Source organism: Galeopterus variegatus, unplaced genomic scaffold, assembly GCF_000696425.1.
Source record: "Galeopterus variegatus unplaced genomic scaffold, G_variegatus-3.0.2 Scaffold2487, whole genome shotgun sequence".
Taxonomy (NCBI): Eukaryota; Metazoa; Chordata; class Mammalia; order Dermoptera; family Cynocephalidae; genus Galeopterus; species Galeopterus variegatus.
Window position 1 is genome coordinate 254,744 of NW_007728598.1, and position 20,402 is coordinate 275,145.

General features: G+C 38.2%; 1 protein-coding gene across 1 annotated transcript in view; it reads right to left on the reverse strand.

Annotated features, from left to right (window-relative positions):
- Positions 1-20,402, reverse strand: part of KIF6 (kinesin family member 6) — a gene marked incomplete at its 3' end in the record, with an annotated part of 243,976 nt that overhangs the window by 222,104 nt on the left and 1,470 nt on the right. The window contains exons 2-3 of the mRNA XM_008581913.1: positions 5,251-5,398; positions 767-876 (exon numbers count right to left, since the gene is read on the reverse strand). Of these exons, the coding sequence (XP_008580135.1) occupies positions 767-876; positions 5,251-5,398 (258 nt within the window). The remainder of the gene's footprint in view (positions 1-766; positions 877-5,250; positions 5,399-20,402) is intronic.

A 20,402-nucleotide genomic window follows, 5' to 3' on the forward strand; every position in this document is an offset into this window, starting at 1 on the left:
TATATATAATATAATATAGGCAGATATTCAAACAAGTAGTGAGCAATGTTATATAAATGCTTGCAGAGTAACTTAGTCTATCATTAATACTTTCTGAAGCCTCAATTTATACTCAAGTCTTGAAACAATCAGTGCCAATTGATCAAAGGTCAATATTAGACTTAATGATAGTAAAACATTTGGGGAAAACTTAAAATTTTATTTTCTTTCAGATTCTCTTACTGCTGCTTAAACTCTAATTTGAATACCTTCTCCAGAAAAAGGCCACAATTAGAGGAGTAAAAGGGTTTCATGTGGCAGGAGTAAGTAGCACTGTCATATCCCATCAATCCTCTAAGCACCTACTCTCAGGGAACATTCACTGCACTATCTTGTGCCAACTCCTAAAGAGATTTTCCCAAGAAATAAATTTCAGGCAATTTTAATTCCCATCACTACTGTCCATTTGTCATAACTGAAAAAAATCCATTATGTTACAAAAGCCATCAATCCTCTAAGCACCTACTCTCAGGGAACATTCACTGCACTATCTTGTGCCAACTCCAAAAGAGATTTTCCCAAGAAATAAATTTCAGGCAATTTTAATTCCCATCACTACTGTCCATTTGTCATAACTGAAAAAAATCCATTATGTTACAAAAGGATTCTGTTATCCAGTATTTGTTAATTATGATTGAGACCAGAAACATACACAGTTTCAAAGAAAACAATTGAAGGGAACATCTGAAAGTAATTTCCCCCCATTCTTTGTTGTTCTACTACTCACGGCAAATCTTCTAAACTGGAGGCTTCATGTCTTGGATCCAATAGATCATAACCACATTCATTGTAGATTTCCAAATAGGAAATGCGTGTTGTATATATTTTGCTGCTGTCCTGATTGGAAAAGGGAAAGACATTATTTAATGGCTATAAATAGTGATTCAGCTTAGAGGAAGATGAACACATTTATTACTACAGTTTCCTCACAGTTTCTCTCCTTTTCTCTTTCACTTTATATGGTTTACATTTTCAGTTCGTGACACTTTCAAGTTGCCAGTTGCCATATGCATGAAACTTTTTTTTCTAATGGCCAACACCCATGATTACAAGCAACTTCAGTCTGTTATTTTTTATTGGCTCCACATTATACAGAAAAAGTCAATATATACTTATAACAAGCCAACTTGGTTGCAGAAATACATAACACACCACTTTACTTTCCAGACCCCCCTAAAAAACTACTAAGAAAATATAACTTACATTCTGTGAATAATCTATTCATAAAAGAACACAGATCATTACTTAAGTTTAAAAACTTCAGTTGCAAGATTGATTCCATCTTTAATCATAATTTTAAAAATTTTTTCTAATATTCAAAATTTTCTGAGGACATAAATACATAACAATGAAAATGAGTTCCAGGGGACATAAAATAGTTTATATCAGTCAGGTAAGTGTGGACATTAACATTTCACTGCCTATATCTCACTCGTAGGGTTAATTTTCCTGGCCTAAGTGAGAAAAATCAGAGATATTCAACTATTAGTTCAGGAAGATTATTGGCTTCCTGATCGATTCTCAATATATCCAATTGAATAAATATAATAAAATCCATTTAACAGATGTTGTTCTAGGGGAGAGAGAACCAAGTTACAGAGATAGGGGAGAGAATAGTGGCCTGCAAATTAAAAGCTGGACTCCTACTCCAACTAGCTGTGAGCCCCTACCATGTCAGGCCTCTGTTTTCACACTTTAATGAGTGAGGCAGTTGGATAATGAATCCCTACATGTTCTACATTTTAAAATTAACATGATCGTCAGTCCTAAAATGGCTCAAACTATCCAAATAAAGATACAATCATCTTATAAAAACAAAATACATGAAAAAATTAAGGCAACTCTCAGCCAGCACATGACTATAATAAAAACACTCAAGCTACAACTGAAATTGCATGTTCTGGTGTTCTGTGAAAGCAACAACATGAACTGAATCTGTACTAAGCAAATCGCTCTCAACCAATTGCTGGAAATGCTGCTGATGTGAGTGACTTTAACGGGTACCCTGACAAATGGCCTATTGAATACATTAGTATCCTAGTTTAGTAAAGGCACCATTGCAACATAATTCTTTGGATTGTAGCTTGGCTTAACACAGGTATCAGAGACTTCAAACACTAACAGACTCTGTGTGGCCATTAGTTAATCCAGGGCTTCCTAAAGTATTCCATGAAATACTCCTGAGTAAAAGGGTTTCATGGTCACTCTCTGCCCCCTCTCTGGAAGATTCTCAGAGCATGTTAAAAGCCCTGGGAGATCCTTCAGCACCATTCTGAGATCCTGTTGAGATCAATATATTTCTACAACTTATCTGAACATATCTAAAATATCCCAGAGATTATGATTTGAGATTTTAGCATACAGTTCTGAGATCTTCTTACAACTGGACAGAACTGGGCTCGAGTATTGATCTGCCATTTACAACTGTGTGATCCCACATCCTTACTATTGTTTCACCACCAAAATGGGGGTAATAACCCTGTTCTTGCAGAAATGTGTGACAGAGAAGTAAGGTTCTATATTTAAGATCTCACCAAAAATGAGAGGCTCGTAACAGGCACCAACAAATCATTGTTGCTGCTGCTGCTGCTATGGTTATTGCTGTTACTATTGTTTTTTATTATTATTTCTAAAAACTTCCAAATGGAGAATTAAGTATGTGAATATAAAAGGAAAGGAAAAGAAAAGCAAAAATAATAGCCAACTTTTATGTTCCTCTGCAGTGGAGAAACTCTCTTCTTCCAGAAATAAGCATAAATCATAAAAAGGCAGGAAAGTGACAAGTCCACTGCCCTGAGACGATAGGGATAATGCCTTAGACTCCTCCAGCGTCTGCATTTTCTGAACTTTTATTGGAATACAAACTTAAAATTCACTAAGTTATGTGGCAAGCTACCTTTCCTTATTACTCCTCTTTGGTGTTTAGGATTGCCAGACTGTAATGTAACACACATGTTTCCTGCAGACAGCCTTCTTTCCTGCCCCCAAACAAGCTTGAACCTCACAATACTCAAAAATAATGAGCAGCGATTTCTAAAATAAGTGGACTCAATTTTCGTCTCTTAAAAATTGGTGATAATGTGCTTCCATCACACTCACAGGCATTTCAGGATCCAGTATACACTGGGCTCTTAGTTTATCTTAAAATAAAGACTTTGTACAGGTCAAATGTTTCCTTTAAGAATTCTAGAGAGCTCCATGTGGCCCTCTAAGGCAATTAGCTGGGGACCTCTGAGTACCAGTCTGCATTTTTCATCTATACAATGTGGATAAACATTACAATGTACTTCAATCTGACTGACTTATTTTACCACAGTTCAGTTTGATTATAATGAGTGTGTTGTGCTCCATCGTGGAAATCTGTCCATTACAAAGAGCTGCCCTGCCTATAAATTGTCTATGGGCTCTCTGCAAGTCTAGGAAGTTATTTAAGATCATTCAGAATGAAATGGGGTTTAGACTTATGTCAATGACAAACAGATCTAAAATAATGAACCTAACAGATGTTAAGTACTTGGGAGACATTCAGACTTTTAGAGCTGTTCTTTTGTAACCATAGATGAAATTTTGAAAGGGGCAAAAAATATTTTTCTTTTTAAAATTTTTTATTTAAGTATAAATGATTGTACATATTTGTGGGGTACAAAGTTGACTATCAATAGTTGTGTACAATATGTGATGGTCAGAATTTGTGTATTCTTTTGAACTTAATCAGGGCAATTGGCTTCATTTGTGCTGAGAGTTTCAAAGGGTTCTCTGAAATTGGTCAGTAATCATTTGGCCACATGCATGTAAATGGATATTAATGACTGTGCTAATAACTATCATGTACTGAGCATGTACTGTGTACCAGGAACTAGACAGTATCTTTAAATATAGTATGTTTGGCTTCTCACAGCAACTCTGTGAGACAATAATAATTGACCCAAGGCCACATGCTATTTCAGAACCAGGTTAGCCTACACCAACTACAATGGTCTTTTCAAGACAATAGGCTTCCACATTAGGTCACAGCAACAAAAACTATTAAAAATTATGATCCCAGTTTGTGAAATGTGGAAACCAAACAAAATAGGTAAAGGAGTAAGTGAAAAGAAGGGCTTCGGATCTAACATATACTCTATACTCAACCCCTTTTCTTCCAAATGCTCTGGCATGCAGAGTAGGCATGTTTGTGCAAATGAGAGATGAGCTGAACTAATGGATAATTGCTACTTTATGGATGGCAATTAGAATTATGCAGATCTCAGCAATTCTTCTCATCTCTGCAACTCAAAATGCAAATAGAATTCAGTCGAGAAATTTTGAAGTGACTGTTCCATTGACCTAGTTAGGATGTTATAGAGAATTAATACAACCAACAAATGGTTGAAACTAGTAGAGATGGTGGAGATCTTTTAGTACAATTCAGTCTCTACTCTCACAGAGCGGAAACCTGAAACCCAGGAAATGACTCAGTACAGGGAATTTGTTTAAACACAACCAACAAAATAAAGCCGGTCTGAAGTATAGAGGCAGTACATGTAGTGGAGTTTGGCATAAGACAGACCTGGGATGGAACTCCAGATCAGGTACTTATCAGATGTGGACCCAGAAAAATATATTTAACCTAAGGCTCAGTTTTCTCAACTATAAAAGAGGGATAAGGATACCTACTTTGTTAGTTGCATTATATGTTGTATTAAACACTGATATAGCAATAGGCACATGGAGGCACTCAATAAATGATACATATAATATAAATAGGGAACCGTTCTTTACAAGATTGTTAACTGCAATGAGATTTGCTGTGGTAAATTCCTATAGGCTTCTATTAAAAGTGTAAAAACGCAATAATCATATTATCCTAATCAGTGCTTTAGTAGCTAAAAGAAAGGTCTGTTCTGGCAAAAAGACATTCCTCAGTTTCTTAATGAGAAATATAAGATATTAGTTAGTAAAAGGTGTTATCTGCTCTTTTAACTTCTGTGGGCGCATCAGAAGGAACTCCCGTTGAGTTTCTGCCGAAATAGAGCCCTTTAACAAGAAATACCTTCTTAATTTCCACTTCTCCAGCAAAATCCCAACCTTTCCCTAAATGTAAAGGCTGGAGTTATTATACAATAACACTTTCTCGTTTGGACATAATGTAATAAAATGTCACAATAAATTTTCTGCCCACAGTAAATTTCTACCGGATGTGTCAAATACAAAATGAATTTAGTTTCATACCTTTTGTAATTGCTCAAAAATGTGTGACAGCGTCCTTGGGATAACACCTCTGTCACTATAACGCTCTGCCCCACCTGTGATGGTGAATGTCTTACCGCTGCCTGTTTGCCCATAGGCAAAGATGGTACCATTGTAACCTGCCAAGACACTGCAATAAAGAAGTGCACACTTTTAACACCAGAATGGCTAACTACATTTGTATTAGGTAGCTCATATTATAACAGTAACCTTACTAAACACTATTAAAAAGACATTTATAGAAATATTATATTTATATATGTGAATATCTAGCTAGAATTTACATTTTTATCCAAGAATATTAGTACATCAATCCTATAATTCAAATGGAGTCCAGTCATCTTAAATATTTTATTCACCTTTAGTATACTGGACTTGAATCAAAGAGTAGAGTATGTTAAAAAATAAAAAGTCCAGAGGAAAAACCACCTGTAATTTGGCAAACTGTCGACCTGACAACTGGAACCTCACTTGGTGAATACTCACAACAGTAGTCACTTCCTAGAACACCAGGTACATGCTCTGTTTGCCAGTATGGACCATGTAATCTAATTCACTACTTAATACTCAGCACCACCTGAAAATCCTGTAGCAATTCCCCTCCTCTCATTTCTTGGAATGACTTTTTGGTAGAAGATGCTGGTCCATATGTGTTCTTCAGCCCTGCAGAACAGTCCTGGATTTGGTGATGGTCTCAAGAACCCTGGATCTTCTCAGCCTTTGTAGACCACCACCTGCAGTACAGGCTTTTAACAATGTGCATGACATGATGCAGACTTTCAAAAGTGGGTCTTTTATCTATGCTACATGGAACAGTAAACTATTGCAGCTTTACTTTCTTGTTACGAGTGGCTCCTTGATCTCTGGATATTTTCATCAAATCAGCTATGATGTCAGCTAATGGTACCCACATTGTGAGTGAACTTTTTGATAGATGGCTCCTCTGAGATCACCCCTCACTGTTTACGTTGGGATTCCTGCTCTACTACCTCTGCTGAGATCCTGTCCACATTTCTCTCTCTGCCTCTATTTCATACCTGCATGCTATGTGACCTGTCATCATGATGCCCCCTCAGAACAGACAGGTTTTGCCTAGAGCTTATTTGCAAGTGGTCAATTAAGTCCTCAGTACCTTATATGACTATTAACCTAACAATGATATCTTCAGCAACAAACTAATGCATCTTTTGCTATGTAAGTAGAAGGTGTTATTGGTGCTTACAAACTTAAAGGACTTAATACAGGAAGTGAGCAAAAAATTATTATGACCATGTGGTTCAATTTTCTACTTTTGAGAAACTTAATCATTTTTCTTCATATGTCTTTAGATAGAGATAATATACTGTTAAAACTCTCAGGGTTCAATTTTCTACTTTTGAGAAACTTAATCATTTTTCTTCATATGTCTTTAGATAGAGATGATATACTGTTAAAACTCTCAGCTTGGGGCCGGCCCGGTGGCGCACTGGATAAGTGCGCCGCTTGGGAAGCGCGGCGGCGCTCCCGCCCGAGGGTTCGGATCCCACATGCAGACCGGTTCCTGCTCACTGGCTGAGCGAGGCGCGGGAGCAACGCCGAGGGTTGCAATCCCGTTGCCGGTCCCCGGTCCAGTACGGGGGCAACACTGAGGGTTGCGATCCGTTGCCGGACACGGAAAAAGACAAAAGACAAAAAAAAAAAAACTCTCAGCTTGTAAGATATTGGAATTACAGTGGTGACTTTAAGTGGGTGATTATATAATCTTTTTCCTCAACAGAAATTGTCACCAATGAAAGAGCAATGTCCCATTAGCAATATCATTTGGATATATGGTATTTGTTGGCCATAAATTCTCTAGGTAAATGAGGTATATAACTTTAAGTATCAAACCTTAAACGTGTTATTGATTCTTGATAGAAAACTTTATAAAATATATGAGACATTTTCTGTCTTGAAAAGCAAGTAATACAGAACACAAATTAACATTTTCATTTTTACATAAATATAACTTATGAAAAGTGAGTACTATAGCACGCTATGTTAGTACCCACCGATTGTTATGTCTACTTTTTTATACTTAAATCTTCTTTCTCACTGCCAGTTGTCCTGGTACATCTGCCTCTAACATGCACTTTCCCTACCCCATCTGCTGTGGGTTGGAAAACCAGATGGCACAGCTACAAAGAACACTGTGTAAAATAATAAGCATATAGGCTCCACTTATACAGACTCCCATGGCTATTTACTTATTACATTGCTACAATTAAAAATTAAGTAAAGGAAGGTAAACAGGCAAAATTTGTCTCCAGTTATTTTCTGTAGAGCTCCCATCCCAACTCAATCTTGTGTCCACTCTTCATTAGGCACTAGGCATTTTCATGTGCTTCTAGTCTCATCTGTCCTAAGGGAAAATACTAATTAAAAATAAAGAAAGAGAAATGGTGGTGTAAAGACCTATGAAAATCCGTTCTTCCACAAGAACAATGACATCAGTGGCAAAAATTGTCAAAATCAACTTTTTCTGAACTCTGGAAATTATCCAAAGGCTCACAATAATCCAAAAAGTGCTTAATCAAGAAATATGGCTGAAACTTAGTAGGAACAGTGAGCTTTGTTGCATTTTAACTTAAACATTTGAGCTCCCTTTCCCCAGCTCCAAAGTAGCCTTAAAAAAACAACAGCCTTGAAATCATAGGATCTGTGAAAACCAGCAGCAGAGCAACCACTGGAGGCCGCAATGCAGGTTTGGAGTACCTCAAAAACCAAGGCCCAATCTCTAAAGAACTGTCATTTTCTGACATGCCTGGCAGCTTCTTAGAAAGGCTCTCTGCACAGTGTTTGTCTTTGTTTGGCCTGACTCAGAGCTCACCCTATTATGAGGGTGTCTGTTGAAAATAATCAGTGGCAATTGTTTAACATCACAGCTGCCTGAGGGTGCAATACCAGAGAAGTAAAGAAGATGGTGACCAAAACCTTAAAAGAAAAAAATTTGTGGAATAAGATGTTTATAAGGGGTTTTGAAAAGCTCTGACATATTCCCGGGACTATAGGACACACACATGTGCAAGGCTGTGTGAATGCCCAGAAGAGACTTGAAAAGGTCATTATATTACAACTCAGGCTGGCCTTGAGACTGCACAAGAAAGAAGTTAGAGAAAAGGCAGAATTATAAACTCCAAAAGCATTGAAGGTGTGCCCCAACACACATGCTGAAGCCCTCATGTGTAGGCTGGGAGACTGATGGATTTGAGGCATTTAAGGAAATCTCTGTCCAGTCACTAGTGGACCACTAGGCAAATTGAGCAGAGATTTCAGAGGCTGCACATGACAGAGATACAGACATTATAGAATTAGTCCAGAAAAGTCACTATACAAGTAGCAGCAGCAACAACAATAACAAACAAACAACACAAACCCTGGGGAGGGTAGGAATCTGATTTCAAGACATGGCATGTTACAATATTTAAAATGTCCAGTTTTCAACAAAATAATTATTAGACACACAAAAGAATAAGAAAGTATTGCCCATTCACAGAAAATATTTAATAGAAACAGTCCTTGAAGAAGCCCAGATGTTGTTGTACTAGACAAAGAGTTTAAATTAGCTATTGTAAATATGTTCAGAGAACAAAAGTAAAGCATGTTTAGAGAATTAAAAGAACATATGAAAATGATGTCTCGTAAAATGAAGAATACCAATAAAAAGATAAAATTTATTTTAAAAGGTCCAAACGTAGATTCTGGGATTGAAAAGTAAAATAACCAAAATAAAAAATTCACTCCAACAGTAAATTTGCACTGTTAGAAGAAAGAATCAGTGAACTTCAAGACAGGTCAATTGAAATTATCCAGTCTGAGGAACAGAAAGAAAAAAAGAATAAAGAAAAATAAGCAAAGACCTCAGAGACCAATATATGCATAACGGGAGTCCTCGAAGAAAAGGGGAGAGAGTATTTAAAGAAATAATGACCAAAAACTTCCCAAATTTACTGAAAAACCTTAATCTACATACCTAAGAAGCTCAATAAACTCCAGGTAGGATAAACAGAAAGATATCCAAACCAAGACACATCACAATTAAAATGTTTAAAGACAAAGAAAATCTTGAAAGTAGCAAGAGAGAACTGACTGATCAAACACAAGGAATCCTCAACAAGAATAGCAGTGGATTTCTCCTCAGGCACCATGAAGGCCAGAAGGTAAAGGGATAACATATTCAAAATGCTAAACAAATAAGTCTGGTTTGGACATCTCTCTTTGCAGAAATTGACAAGCTTCTCCTAAAATATATATTTCAGTTTTGTTTTCAGATTGTTCATTGCTACTATGTAGAAACACATTTAATTTTTGTATCCTGATCTTGTACCTTGCAAACTTATTAAACTTGTTTATCAGTTCTAAAAATTTTATGGGATTTCTTAGGATTTTCTATGAAATCAGGACATCTACAAATAGAGATAGTTTTACTTATTCCTTTAAAACACATTTAATTTTTGTATCCTGATCTTGTACCTTGCAAACTTATTAAACTTGTTTATCACTTCTAAAAATTTTATGGGATTTCTTAGGATTTTCTATGAAATCAGGACATCTACAAATAGAGATAGTTTTACTTATTCCTTTACAATCTGCATGTCTTTTGTTTCATTTTCTTGACTAAATTCACTGGCTAGTTTGCTAGTGAAAAATTCTGTTTTAATCTGGGAATGTCATAATTTCTCCTTCATTTTTGAAAGTTAATTTTACCAGATATAGAATTCTCTATTTGCAGAAGACATGATCTTGTACATAAAACATCCTAAGGAGTACACTATAAAAGCATTGGAATTAATTAACAAGTTCAGCAAGACTTAATATTGTTAAGACAACAGTATTTCCCAGCTAATTGGCATTCATTCAATCTCTACCAAAATCTGAGCTGATTTATTTGCAGAAATTGACAAGATTATCCTAAAATTTATATGGGATTTCAAGGGACCCAAACAATCATGAAAAAGAACAAAGGAGGAAGATTCAAACATCCCAATTTGAAAATCTACTACAAAGCTAGAGTAATTAAAACAGTGGGATACTGGCATAAGGATAAACATATGGATTGAAAGAATAGAACTGAGGATCTAGAAATAGACCCTTACATTTATGATCAGTTGATTTTCAACCAGGGTGCCAAGACCATTCAATGGAAGAAAGAATAGTCTTTTCTAACAAATGATGCTTGAACAACTAAATACCCACATGAAAAGAATAAAGCTGAACCCCTAACTCATTCCATTACAAAAGTTAACTGAAAATAAATCACAGAGCTATTGTAAGAGCTAAAACTAAAAAAAGTATTGGAAGAAAACATAGGAGTAAATCTTCATGACCTTGCATTAGTCAATGATTTCTTCAATATAACATCAAAAACACAAACAGCCAAAGAAAAACATAGATAAACTGGACTTCATAAAAATTAAAAACTTTTATGTTTCAAAGGACACAATCAAGAAAGTTAAAGACAATCCACAGAATGGAAAAAAAAAATCTGCAAATTGTCTACAGCACAAGGGACTTGTCACTATATCTATAACATATAACATATAAAGAACTCTTACAACTCAATAATAAAAAGTGAAACAACCCATTTTAAAAAGTGGACAAAGGATTTAAATAGCAGTTCCAGTCAAGAAGGCAGAATAGATGGTCCCCAGCATCACTCTCTCCCACAAATTAACCAATTTACAACTATAAAAAAGCAACAACAGCCATGCTGGGGCCACTAAAGCTCAGGAGAAGAGGAGAGACCTACGGAGTTCTTGAAGGCCAGATAAGCCACGATGAGAGAAAGAAAAAACTGCTCAGAGCATTTCGGGTCATGGCTGCTTTAAGGCTGGAGCTGCTGCGTGCATGGAGAAGGAGCGGGCAGAAGCCGCAGCTGTGCCTTTCAGATGGAGTTGCTTGGAGGTGCCAAGGGAGAAGGGGACCTTGGTGGTCTCCAGGACAGCAAGACCACGAATACGGTTCCTGTGGAACCACACAGGAGCAAGGAGCCACAGCAACTGAAAAAAAGGAGCCATTCAAAGGCTGGTGAGTCATCACAAGGGACTGGAGCATGGCCTGTCCCATGGGAAGTGTTTGGAGCATAGGCAATGAGGGAGACAGGCCCACCAGGAGACAGGAGAACACTGGGACACAGCAAGGACAGCCAATCTACCCCCCAATTAGCGCAGGACCACTCAGAGGAGACTGGTCAGGAATATAGAATTGCATGGGGTGCAATATGATGAAAAGAATCAGGCCCAGGTCAGAGTTTCTACACAACCCAGGCACATCGGGTCTCTGGAGAGCCAGAAGTACCTATAAGGTCAACCATTAAACCCTGAGTTGCACAGAAAGCCTTCCCTAGGGAGCAAAGTGGCAATTTAGCTCAACCATACAGCTCAAGTACTGGTCCCCACAGGAAGTTCCCCCATTTTAGAAGTAAGCAAAGGACAAAAAATTAGTTCAGGCCCAAGCACACCACCAGCGCCACAGCCCACCAGGCAACCCAAGGTGTGGAGCTGGGGACTGGACCCCTCACCCACAACCAGGCACACCACCAGCATCTCAGGGCCCACTGGGGGGCCTGAGGGATGGAGCTGCGGACTTAACACCCATTCCACAACCAGGCAAACCACCAGCACCTTGGGGACTGCCTGGGGGCCTGAGGTATGGAGTTGGGGACAAGACACCCATTCCACAACCAGGCACACCACCAGTGCCAAGGAGCATGCCAAAAACATCACCTCCATGTGGGTGGCCCACCACAGCCACCACAATAACCACAGTTGCCACAAAAGTGTTTAGATGCCACAACCACCACGCAGATGGTCCACCAGCCACTGGAGTGCATTCACACAAGGAGAGTCATTAGCAGAGACCAAAGAAAAGAAGAGGATGTCTCTCTCCACAAAGCCCATCACAGAGTGACAGAAGATGCAGCTGCTCTATAATAATATTGGGGGACCTGAACACACCTCTCAGCATTGGACAGATCATCTAGGCAACAAATCAACAGAGTAACCATTACTCTTCCAGAGGGAGAGAAAAAATCTAGGGTTATCAGTGGTGGGAGGGGGGAGGGAGAGGGGGATAGGAAGAGATTGGACAAGGGGCATAAAGAATAAGTACAATTTGTAACAATATATATACTAGTAATATTAATTTGATCAACATTGAACCCCCAAAATATGTATAATCAATCATGATTCAATAAGTAAATAAATAGCTCACCCCCTCAAAAAAGTATTTAAATAGACATTTTGTAAAAAGATATGCAAATGACCAATAGCAGATGAAATGACGTTCAACATCATTAGTCATCAGGAAAATGCAAATCAAAATCACAAGGTGATATGCTTTTATACTTACTAGTGTGACTAAAATAAAAAAGATAGACAATAAGTGTTGGTGAGGATTTGGACAAATTAGAATCCTCATACATTGCTCCTGCAAATGCAAAATGGAACAGCTGCTTTGAAAAACAGTTTTGCGGTTCCTCAAAATGTAAACATTGTGTTACCACGTGACCCAGCTAGATACTGGTATATACCTAGCAGAATTGAAAATGTGTTTGCGCAAAAATTTGTAATGAATGTTCACAACAGCATTATTCATAATGGCCAAAAAAGTAGAAACAACCCAAGTGACCATCAACTGATGAATGGATAAACAAAATGTGTCATATCCATTCCATGGAATATTATTTGGCAATGAAAAGGAATAAACTATTGATACATGATACAATATGATCAAACTTGAATACATTATGTTAAATCAAAAAAGTCAGTCACAAAAGGCCATAAATTATACGATTGGGTTTATATAAAATGTCTAGAATCACCAAATCCCATAGAGATAGAAGGAAATTAGTGGTTGACAGGGGCTGTAAGGAAGGGGAGACAGGAAGCGACTGCTAATGGGTATGGTATGAGGCTTCTCTCTGGGCTGGTTAATAAAAATGTTCTAAAATTAAATAATGGTGATTGACAGTTGCACATTTGTATTGAAAACTATTAAACTGTATACTTTAAAGGGTAATGTCTTTGGAATGTGGATTGCATTTTGGCAAAGCTGTTATAGCAATAAAATGGTAAAGAAAAATCTATACTAAGTTGTTAGCACCTAGATGTGTTTACCACCTTTTCAGTAGTAATTTTAAAAGACATAAACAATAGTAATTAATAAAAAGAATAATAATAATAAATGCTAATGATAAATTTCAGCAATGAACAATGGTATTTTTGGTGAGCAATGACATTTTTGGTGAAAATATTTCTGAACTTCCTAAAATCAACAATGCAAGCTACTTCTTAATCCATCTCAGCTAGAGGCAGTCCTGATACGTAAACAAATCAACACTTTATCAAACCAAAGTTTGATGGTCAATGAAATTTCCGTTGTAGAAATACTCTCCTTCCTTTTGCAAAACGCATTTTCCTGGGAAGTTTAAATTATAAAGCTAAGATATTTCATCATTTCTAATCTTTTAATATTTACATAAATAAAACAAAAATAAAGCTTCCATCCTCTCGGAGATTATAAACTGAAGTATTACTCTACACGTATCACATTTACATACTAGAAAAAATGCAAATTTTTAAGTTTAGTTTTTCACTTTTATTACTCTTTGCTTAACTAGACCTCAGCAGCTTGAATTTTTCAGAGGCATTTGAACCAAAACCGACAGCAACCCATAATTCGCACAATTAACACAACTCGGTTTTGCTATATGTAAAAATAATCTTCCCATCTGTTAAGGCAAATGAACATGCAACTTGTAAAATTTCCAGCAAGCTTTTGGTCATGAAGCATTCCCTGAGCTGTACAGAAGGGAGGTAAAAAAGTGGGGAGCTCTACCCTTCTGGAGAATCTGAGAGCAGTAGACTTTGACAGGTAAATTTTTCTTCCCAACAAGCTTTATCAATCCTTCTTCTTTTTTTTTTTTTTTTTTTTTTTTTTTTTCGTCTTTTTCCATGTCCCCCCCCCCCCCCCACCCTCAGTGTTGCCCCCGTACCGGACTGGGACCGGCAACGGGATTGCAACCCTCGGTGTTGCTCCCGCGCCTCGCTCAGCCAGTGAGCGGGAACCGGTCTATATGTGGGATCCGAACCCTCGGGCGGGAGCGCCGCCGCGCTTCCCAAGCGGCCCCCCCACCCGCGCGCCCCCCCGCCCCCCCCCCCCCCCACCCTCAGTGTTGCCCCCGTACCGGACTGGGACCGGCAACGGGATTGCAACCCTCGGTGTTGCTCCCGCGCCTCGCTCAGCCAGTGAGCGGGAACCGGTCTATATGTGGGATCCGAACCCTCGGGCGGGAGCGCCGCCGCGCTTCCCAAGCGGCGCACTATCCAGTGCGCCACCAGGCCGGCCCAATCCTTCTTCTTTTAGTAATAGGCCTCCCATCCCCTTCTACAAGTTCAGGAGGAGCAGGCAGATGTGTGGGACACATAACTTAGGCCTGGCCAATCATACTATCTCATTCCATCATGGTTCCCCCAGACACTGCCCCATCTGTAACAGCTACTGTTCCAAGAGGTTGACGACACGCATCACTCAAGCAGGGCAAGTAAGAGTCTCTCCCATATGCATTTTGAGAAGAAATAAAGCTCTCTCTGTTTGGTGGGGTCCCTGAACCATGGCAACCAGAGACCATATCCTCTGCCCTTTTGCACAAGGAAGCAGGGCCAAGCCAAGGTCAGATGGATGGAGAAGGAATACTGGCTATGTCAGGTACCCAGTTCATGTAGTGAAGGCCCTGATTTTTATAGCACTCCCTTCAATTATTTGAGCTAACACAGTTATGTGAGCCAAGAAATCTCTTTTCTTGGAATTCTGTTATATGCAACCAAAAGAGTCATAACTAAAGCAAAGTTTCTAGTGTGATATGAAAGACATCTCTTGTCCCTTGATTTACACCAGGGGTCTCAAGCTGGCAGTGAGTCTTGCCTACAGGAATGTTTAAATTTATCTAAATTTGAATGCCTTTATGTGGGAATTGTTTTCTCCAGTTTATCATAGTCTCCAACACTCCCTAATGTCTTAGACTCAGCTGCTTTCCAAATATATGTTACCTGCCTAGACTTGTCTTTTTTTTTAAAGATGACCGGTAAGGGGATCTTAACCCTTGACTTGGTGTTGTCAACACCACGCTCACCCAGTGAGCAACTGGCCATCCCTATATGGGATCCGAACCCGTGGCCTTGGTGTTATCAGCACCACACTCTCCCAAGGGAGCCACGGGCCGGCCCAACCTGCCTAAACTTGAAGGCAGGGTTGCATCACTGCACAATCACAGAGTGCCTATCATAGTGTAGTCCATGTGGATGTCAGTGCTCCCCCAGAGCTGTGCAGTGCTTAGCCAGTCATGTAGACTACTGTGAATTGTGCCCCCTGGAGGTGTGCAACATGGAGGTCCTACTTAAAGGCATTAAACTTAGTTCCCTGGTTTAGACATTATCCCTTCTAAAAGCATGTTCTGGCAAAATCATTCTAATGATACATTGACCTAGTTGTAAATCCTGATAGAGATATAAAGTACGTTACGTGGCTATCCTCACCCAACCTAAATCAAATCATTAGCTATTTTTTTTTTTTTGAAAGGATTATCCAAGGCAAGAATAACCAGATTAGGAAGAATTCAACTACACATCCAAAATATGTTTTTGTGAAGAAATGAAATTGCAAATGTGAATTAAGTGGTAATTTTTTTTTTTTTTTTGAAAGGATTATCCAAGGCAAGAATAACCAGATTAGGAAGAATTCACCTACACATCCAAAATATGTTTTTGTGAAGAAATGAAATTGCAAATGTGAATTAAGTGGTAATTTATACACCTGGAATCATCATTTGAAGCCTTTTGTAAGTGCCTGTGGGCATACTGGTTATTGGACAAGGGTCACAAACAACACACCCACAAGCCACATACAGCCAGTAAATCATTTTGTTTGGCCAGGACTTTTTATATTTTTTAATTAAATCTGAATGTTCTTAGCCCCCAAGACCTGTGCTCCCCAATTTAAGCACAGATCCCACCACTCCCGATTGCTGTTATTGGTTTATTTCACATTAATTGCCTGCCCTCTTTGGAATGTTGAGTTTTACAACCCTTGGTATAAAGTGACTCAGAAAAATGCTAAGAGAGTAACACTCCGATTTTTTTTTTAAATAACAAAAAACTAAACTAAATATAAGCATCTTCCAGGCTTTAAAGGTATGTAAGCAATCCCTTCATACCATCAACCACCCAAGGAGCAGACTGGGTATCTCTCCCATCATTGCTCACATTTCGTAAGTTTTAAAATGTGATAGAAAAACAAGAATGTTGGGTGCTTTCTTCCAAAACAGTTACTTTGGCATAATCGGGGGACTCTCACTCTTGGATGTCTCACAAAAACAGGATCAGCGGTCACCTGTCTTGAATGATTTGTAAATTGTCCTCTTTGGATAAAGGGGCTAAAAAAGGGGACTGAGATTCTTTTCAGCTCTATGATTCTTAGGGCTTTGTTCACAGTCTTGTCCCAACTACTTCAAACCAAACTTTGCAAGAGGCAAATACATGACAGGGTACGTAATCCAAACAGTCTCTCTTGAAAGGATCTTTAAGATCTTAAGCACACTAAATGGCTTCACATCCATAAGTTCACGGACCAAATCCAGGCTAAAGTGCTCTCTAAATAAGGCTGTTTATTATTTCCCAAGTTCCTGAAGAAACCATTTTGTCTTGGTATTAATAATAAGCAGCTTAAATCTGGAGACAGAAATGCATGAAACTTCAGTAGAAGAAAATGACCCTTTCTGAATACAATCCAGTTCTGAAATATGTTTCAGTTTGAAGTCCAGCATGTAGTAGCAAAAAGTGAAGGCTACATTTTTATCTTATTTATATTATGAAAAATGCATTTATTGTAGCATTTCTGACAGATATTTTTTTCCACGACCCTTGAGAATAAACACTTAGATTCATTAAATACATAATTATTTTCAGAGGAGCATCTAAGGAGGCAACTAAAATGAAACAACAAAGCCTTATACTATAATGTGAGAAAATCCATTGTCTATAGAAATTTTTGGGGGGGGCAGACTCTTGCGTAAAATCTGAACCTGTTACTTTGGGTTTCTTTTGTAGGGATACAAAAGAAAATAGAAAATACTTTTCTCTAAAATTGTAATCCGGAGTTCTCTTCCAGTAAATCAATCAACCACATTTCTTAAGCACTCGCCATATTATATGAGAAGCCTGGTGCTGTGTGCTCTGTGAATTTAAGGTGTTTGCAACAGATTAAAAATGCCCTCCCCTACCCCTTGCAATAGCTTGAGAGGCTGAATACAATCTGACCTTTGTGTAACTTCAAAAGTGACACTGTACACAGACTGGACCACATGGAGCTCTAGTTTATATTTCAGTAACATGCTCTTTTCTCTATACTTCCTGTCTCAAGATTATTTGCTAAATAAGACCTTCTAACGTGATTTCAATTTTGTGTGAAATGGAAGACATTTTGCACATTCTAGGGTGTATTCTCCGGTCCTACAGCAATCAAAACTTATATATCTAAATTTTCCTGCAGCACTTCAAATTCAGTTCGATCAAAATTGGACTCATTATTTTCTCTCTTATACATATTCCTCCTCCTTCATTCTCTAGGTAATCTCTTCTGAGGCTTTTCTCTATATTACCCATTCTACAGATGAGAAAACTCGGCCTCAGCGAAGTTAACTACATCAAGGTCACGCACTGTAAGTGATAAGGCTAAAATCAAATTCTACCTGATTCCAAACATAGTATTCTTTCTACTACTTAATTAACTTATGAAACAAACTTACCATCTTTTTTTAAACCTAAATATCAAGTGTGTTCATTTGAACCATACCCAGTTAAATAGCCATCCCAAAGTTGCTCTTTCCCGAAGTTCACAGGAAAAAAAATAACATAAAAGTCTCAGAGGTTAAGTTTTCTGGCTTCATTTTTTTAAATATGAGGACTAATCAGAATAAACAGATTAAGATCAATATAATAGAGGAAGTTATACACAATTAAATCGCACATTTCAATAATTTTCATTTGTTCGCATCTTAGAACAACACCTTTGGTGCTGATATGGCATGTAATGAGCATCTTATAGGTATGAATATAATGCAGATTTACAACACTTTCATCTGGAGTTCCTTCATTTTCATTAATTATACAGTAAAATCCTCCAAAGTACTGTTTTATAACACTTACCATTAACTAGCATGGTTAAAGGTAGGCCAGAAAATTAACCACAAAAACCAATCTGTATCTCCCATTCAGAGAGAAGCAAAGGATGTACCTTTATCATCAAAATGTTAATAATAGGATTAATAACATAGATAACAGAAAAGAATGATTTATCTTCTTAGGGTTTTCCTCCTGAAGGCAGATATCAAAGGGAAAAAATATTAGTAACTTAGGGGATAGCCTTTAGGAAAGTCAGGATATTTAGAGCAGAGGACAAAAGAATGCAGACATTTTCCTCAGTTTCTTTTGATGCCTGACATCTAAAAACTCTTTTCAATTCCCTATCTGGGACCCAAGGACCACAAAAGGGTTGCAACTGGTAATGGGTGGCTAAGATTTAGAGCAGAGGACAAAAGAATGCAGACATTTTCCTCAGTTTCTTTTGATGCCTGACATCTAAAAACTCTTCAATTCCCTATCTGGGACCCAAGGACCACAAAAGGGTTGCAACTGGTAATGGGTGGCTAAATATATTTCACATGAAAGGGAAGGTCAGCTGCTGGAAGCCTCCTAAATTTAAAGGAAAGAGAAGGGGCAGAAGTTCTCTCCACTTCTCCCAACTTCACAGTTAGCTGACTGTTAAACAGCAACAACAGAGGGCTTTGTGAGGCTGCAAAAAAACAAATTCCATAGAATGCCAGGGTGAGGTGGTTTCATAGATTTCTCTGGGCAGAAAGCTGGGAATGGGGTCTTCTGAATGCACAGGAAACGAAAAACTCTTGAGTACAGAAAGGAACACACCAGAAAGCAGTTGCCCCGGTTTTTTCAAACACTAGGAATCGGTTCATTGGTGTGGCCCATTATTACGACCCTGTTGTTTTCAGGGCAGCATTCCAGGACTTGTGGGAACATATGCAATGATAGTAAAAAGCTATTCTTTACAGAGATGACAAGAGGAAAGAGCCTGATAGTAATGAGATATTAATAGCATTACATGTGCTTGAGGTGAACAGGTGGAGAAGCCAGTCAATCACATTTCCTGAGATCTACAATAAGGAGAACAGGACAGGAGGGTGGCAGGGGACAAACTGTTACTTCAAAGAGAAAATAGAGGTCATCATACAGCAAATTCCTCAGCTCCTCTCTCCACTCCCAACCTCCACTCCCACATACAGAAATTTATCTCCATTAGTCTCATGTACTCCTCCTCCCCTCTGGTCCTAGAGATTGGCCCTCCTCCTATCCAAAGCAAACCTCTTCCAGCTGAGTTTTAGATTATATTCTCTCCTACTGCCCAGGGACCTTTCTCCATCAGTTAACTCCTCTCCTATATTTTCTACTTCTCCCTTTCTACTAACTGCTTCCTTCTTAGAAAACAAGCAGGCTCAAGTTTCTCCCATCACTGAAAATATTTTCGTTTTTGACTATACGAGTAATTCATAAATGCATGAATGCATACTTGTTAAAAAAATTTAATTACATGTAAAGTTAAATCCCCCTTGAAAATAATTCCCCTCCCCATCCTCAAAACTTCACCATAGTTAGTTACTGTTATCCATTTTACATGCATACTTCTAGACTCTTTTACATACAGCATTGTTTCATATCTTTTTCCATTTGTAAATAATCAGCTTCATGCTCTGTGAATTGTTGGGCAATTTGTTTCGGTCACTCAAAAATATGTCTTCTCAATCAGTAGATCCATCTCATTCTCCTATAATCTGTTTGTACAGTATTTCACAGTATAAATGTACACTTTATTTAACTAGTCATCTATTGATAAAAACTGAATTATTTCCAATTTGTTGCCATTGCAAAAAATGCTGGAAGGTTCAACATTCTTACTATTTCTCTGTAGTACAAGCGGACTTCAAAAAGTTCATGAACACTTAGAGTACAGCCTTGTAACACCAAGGTCAAAGATTCGGTTCCCAGTAT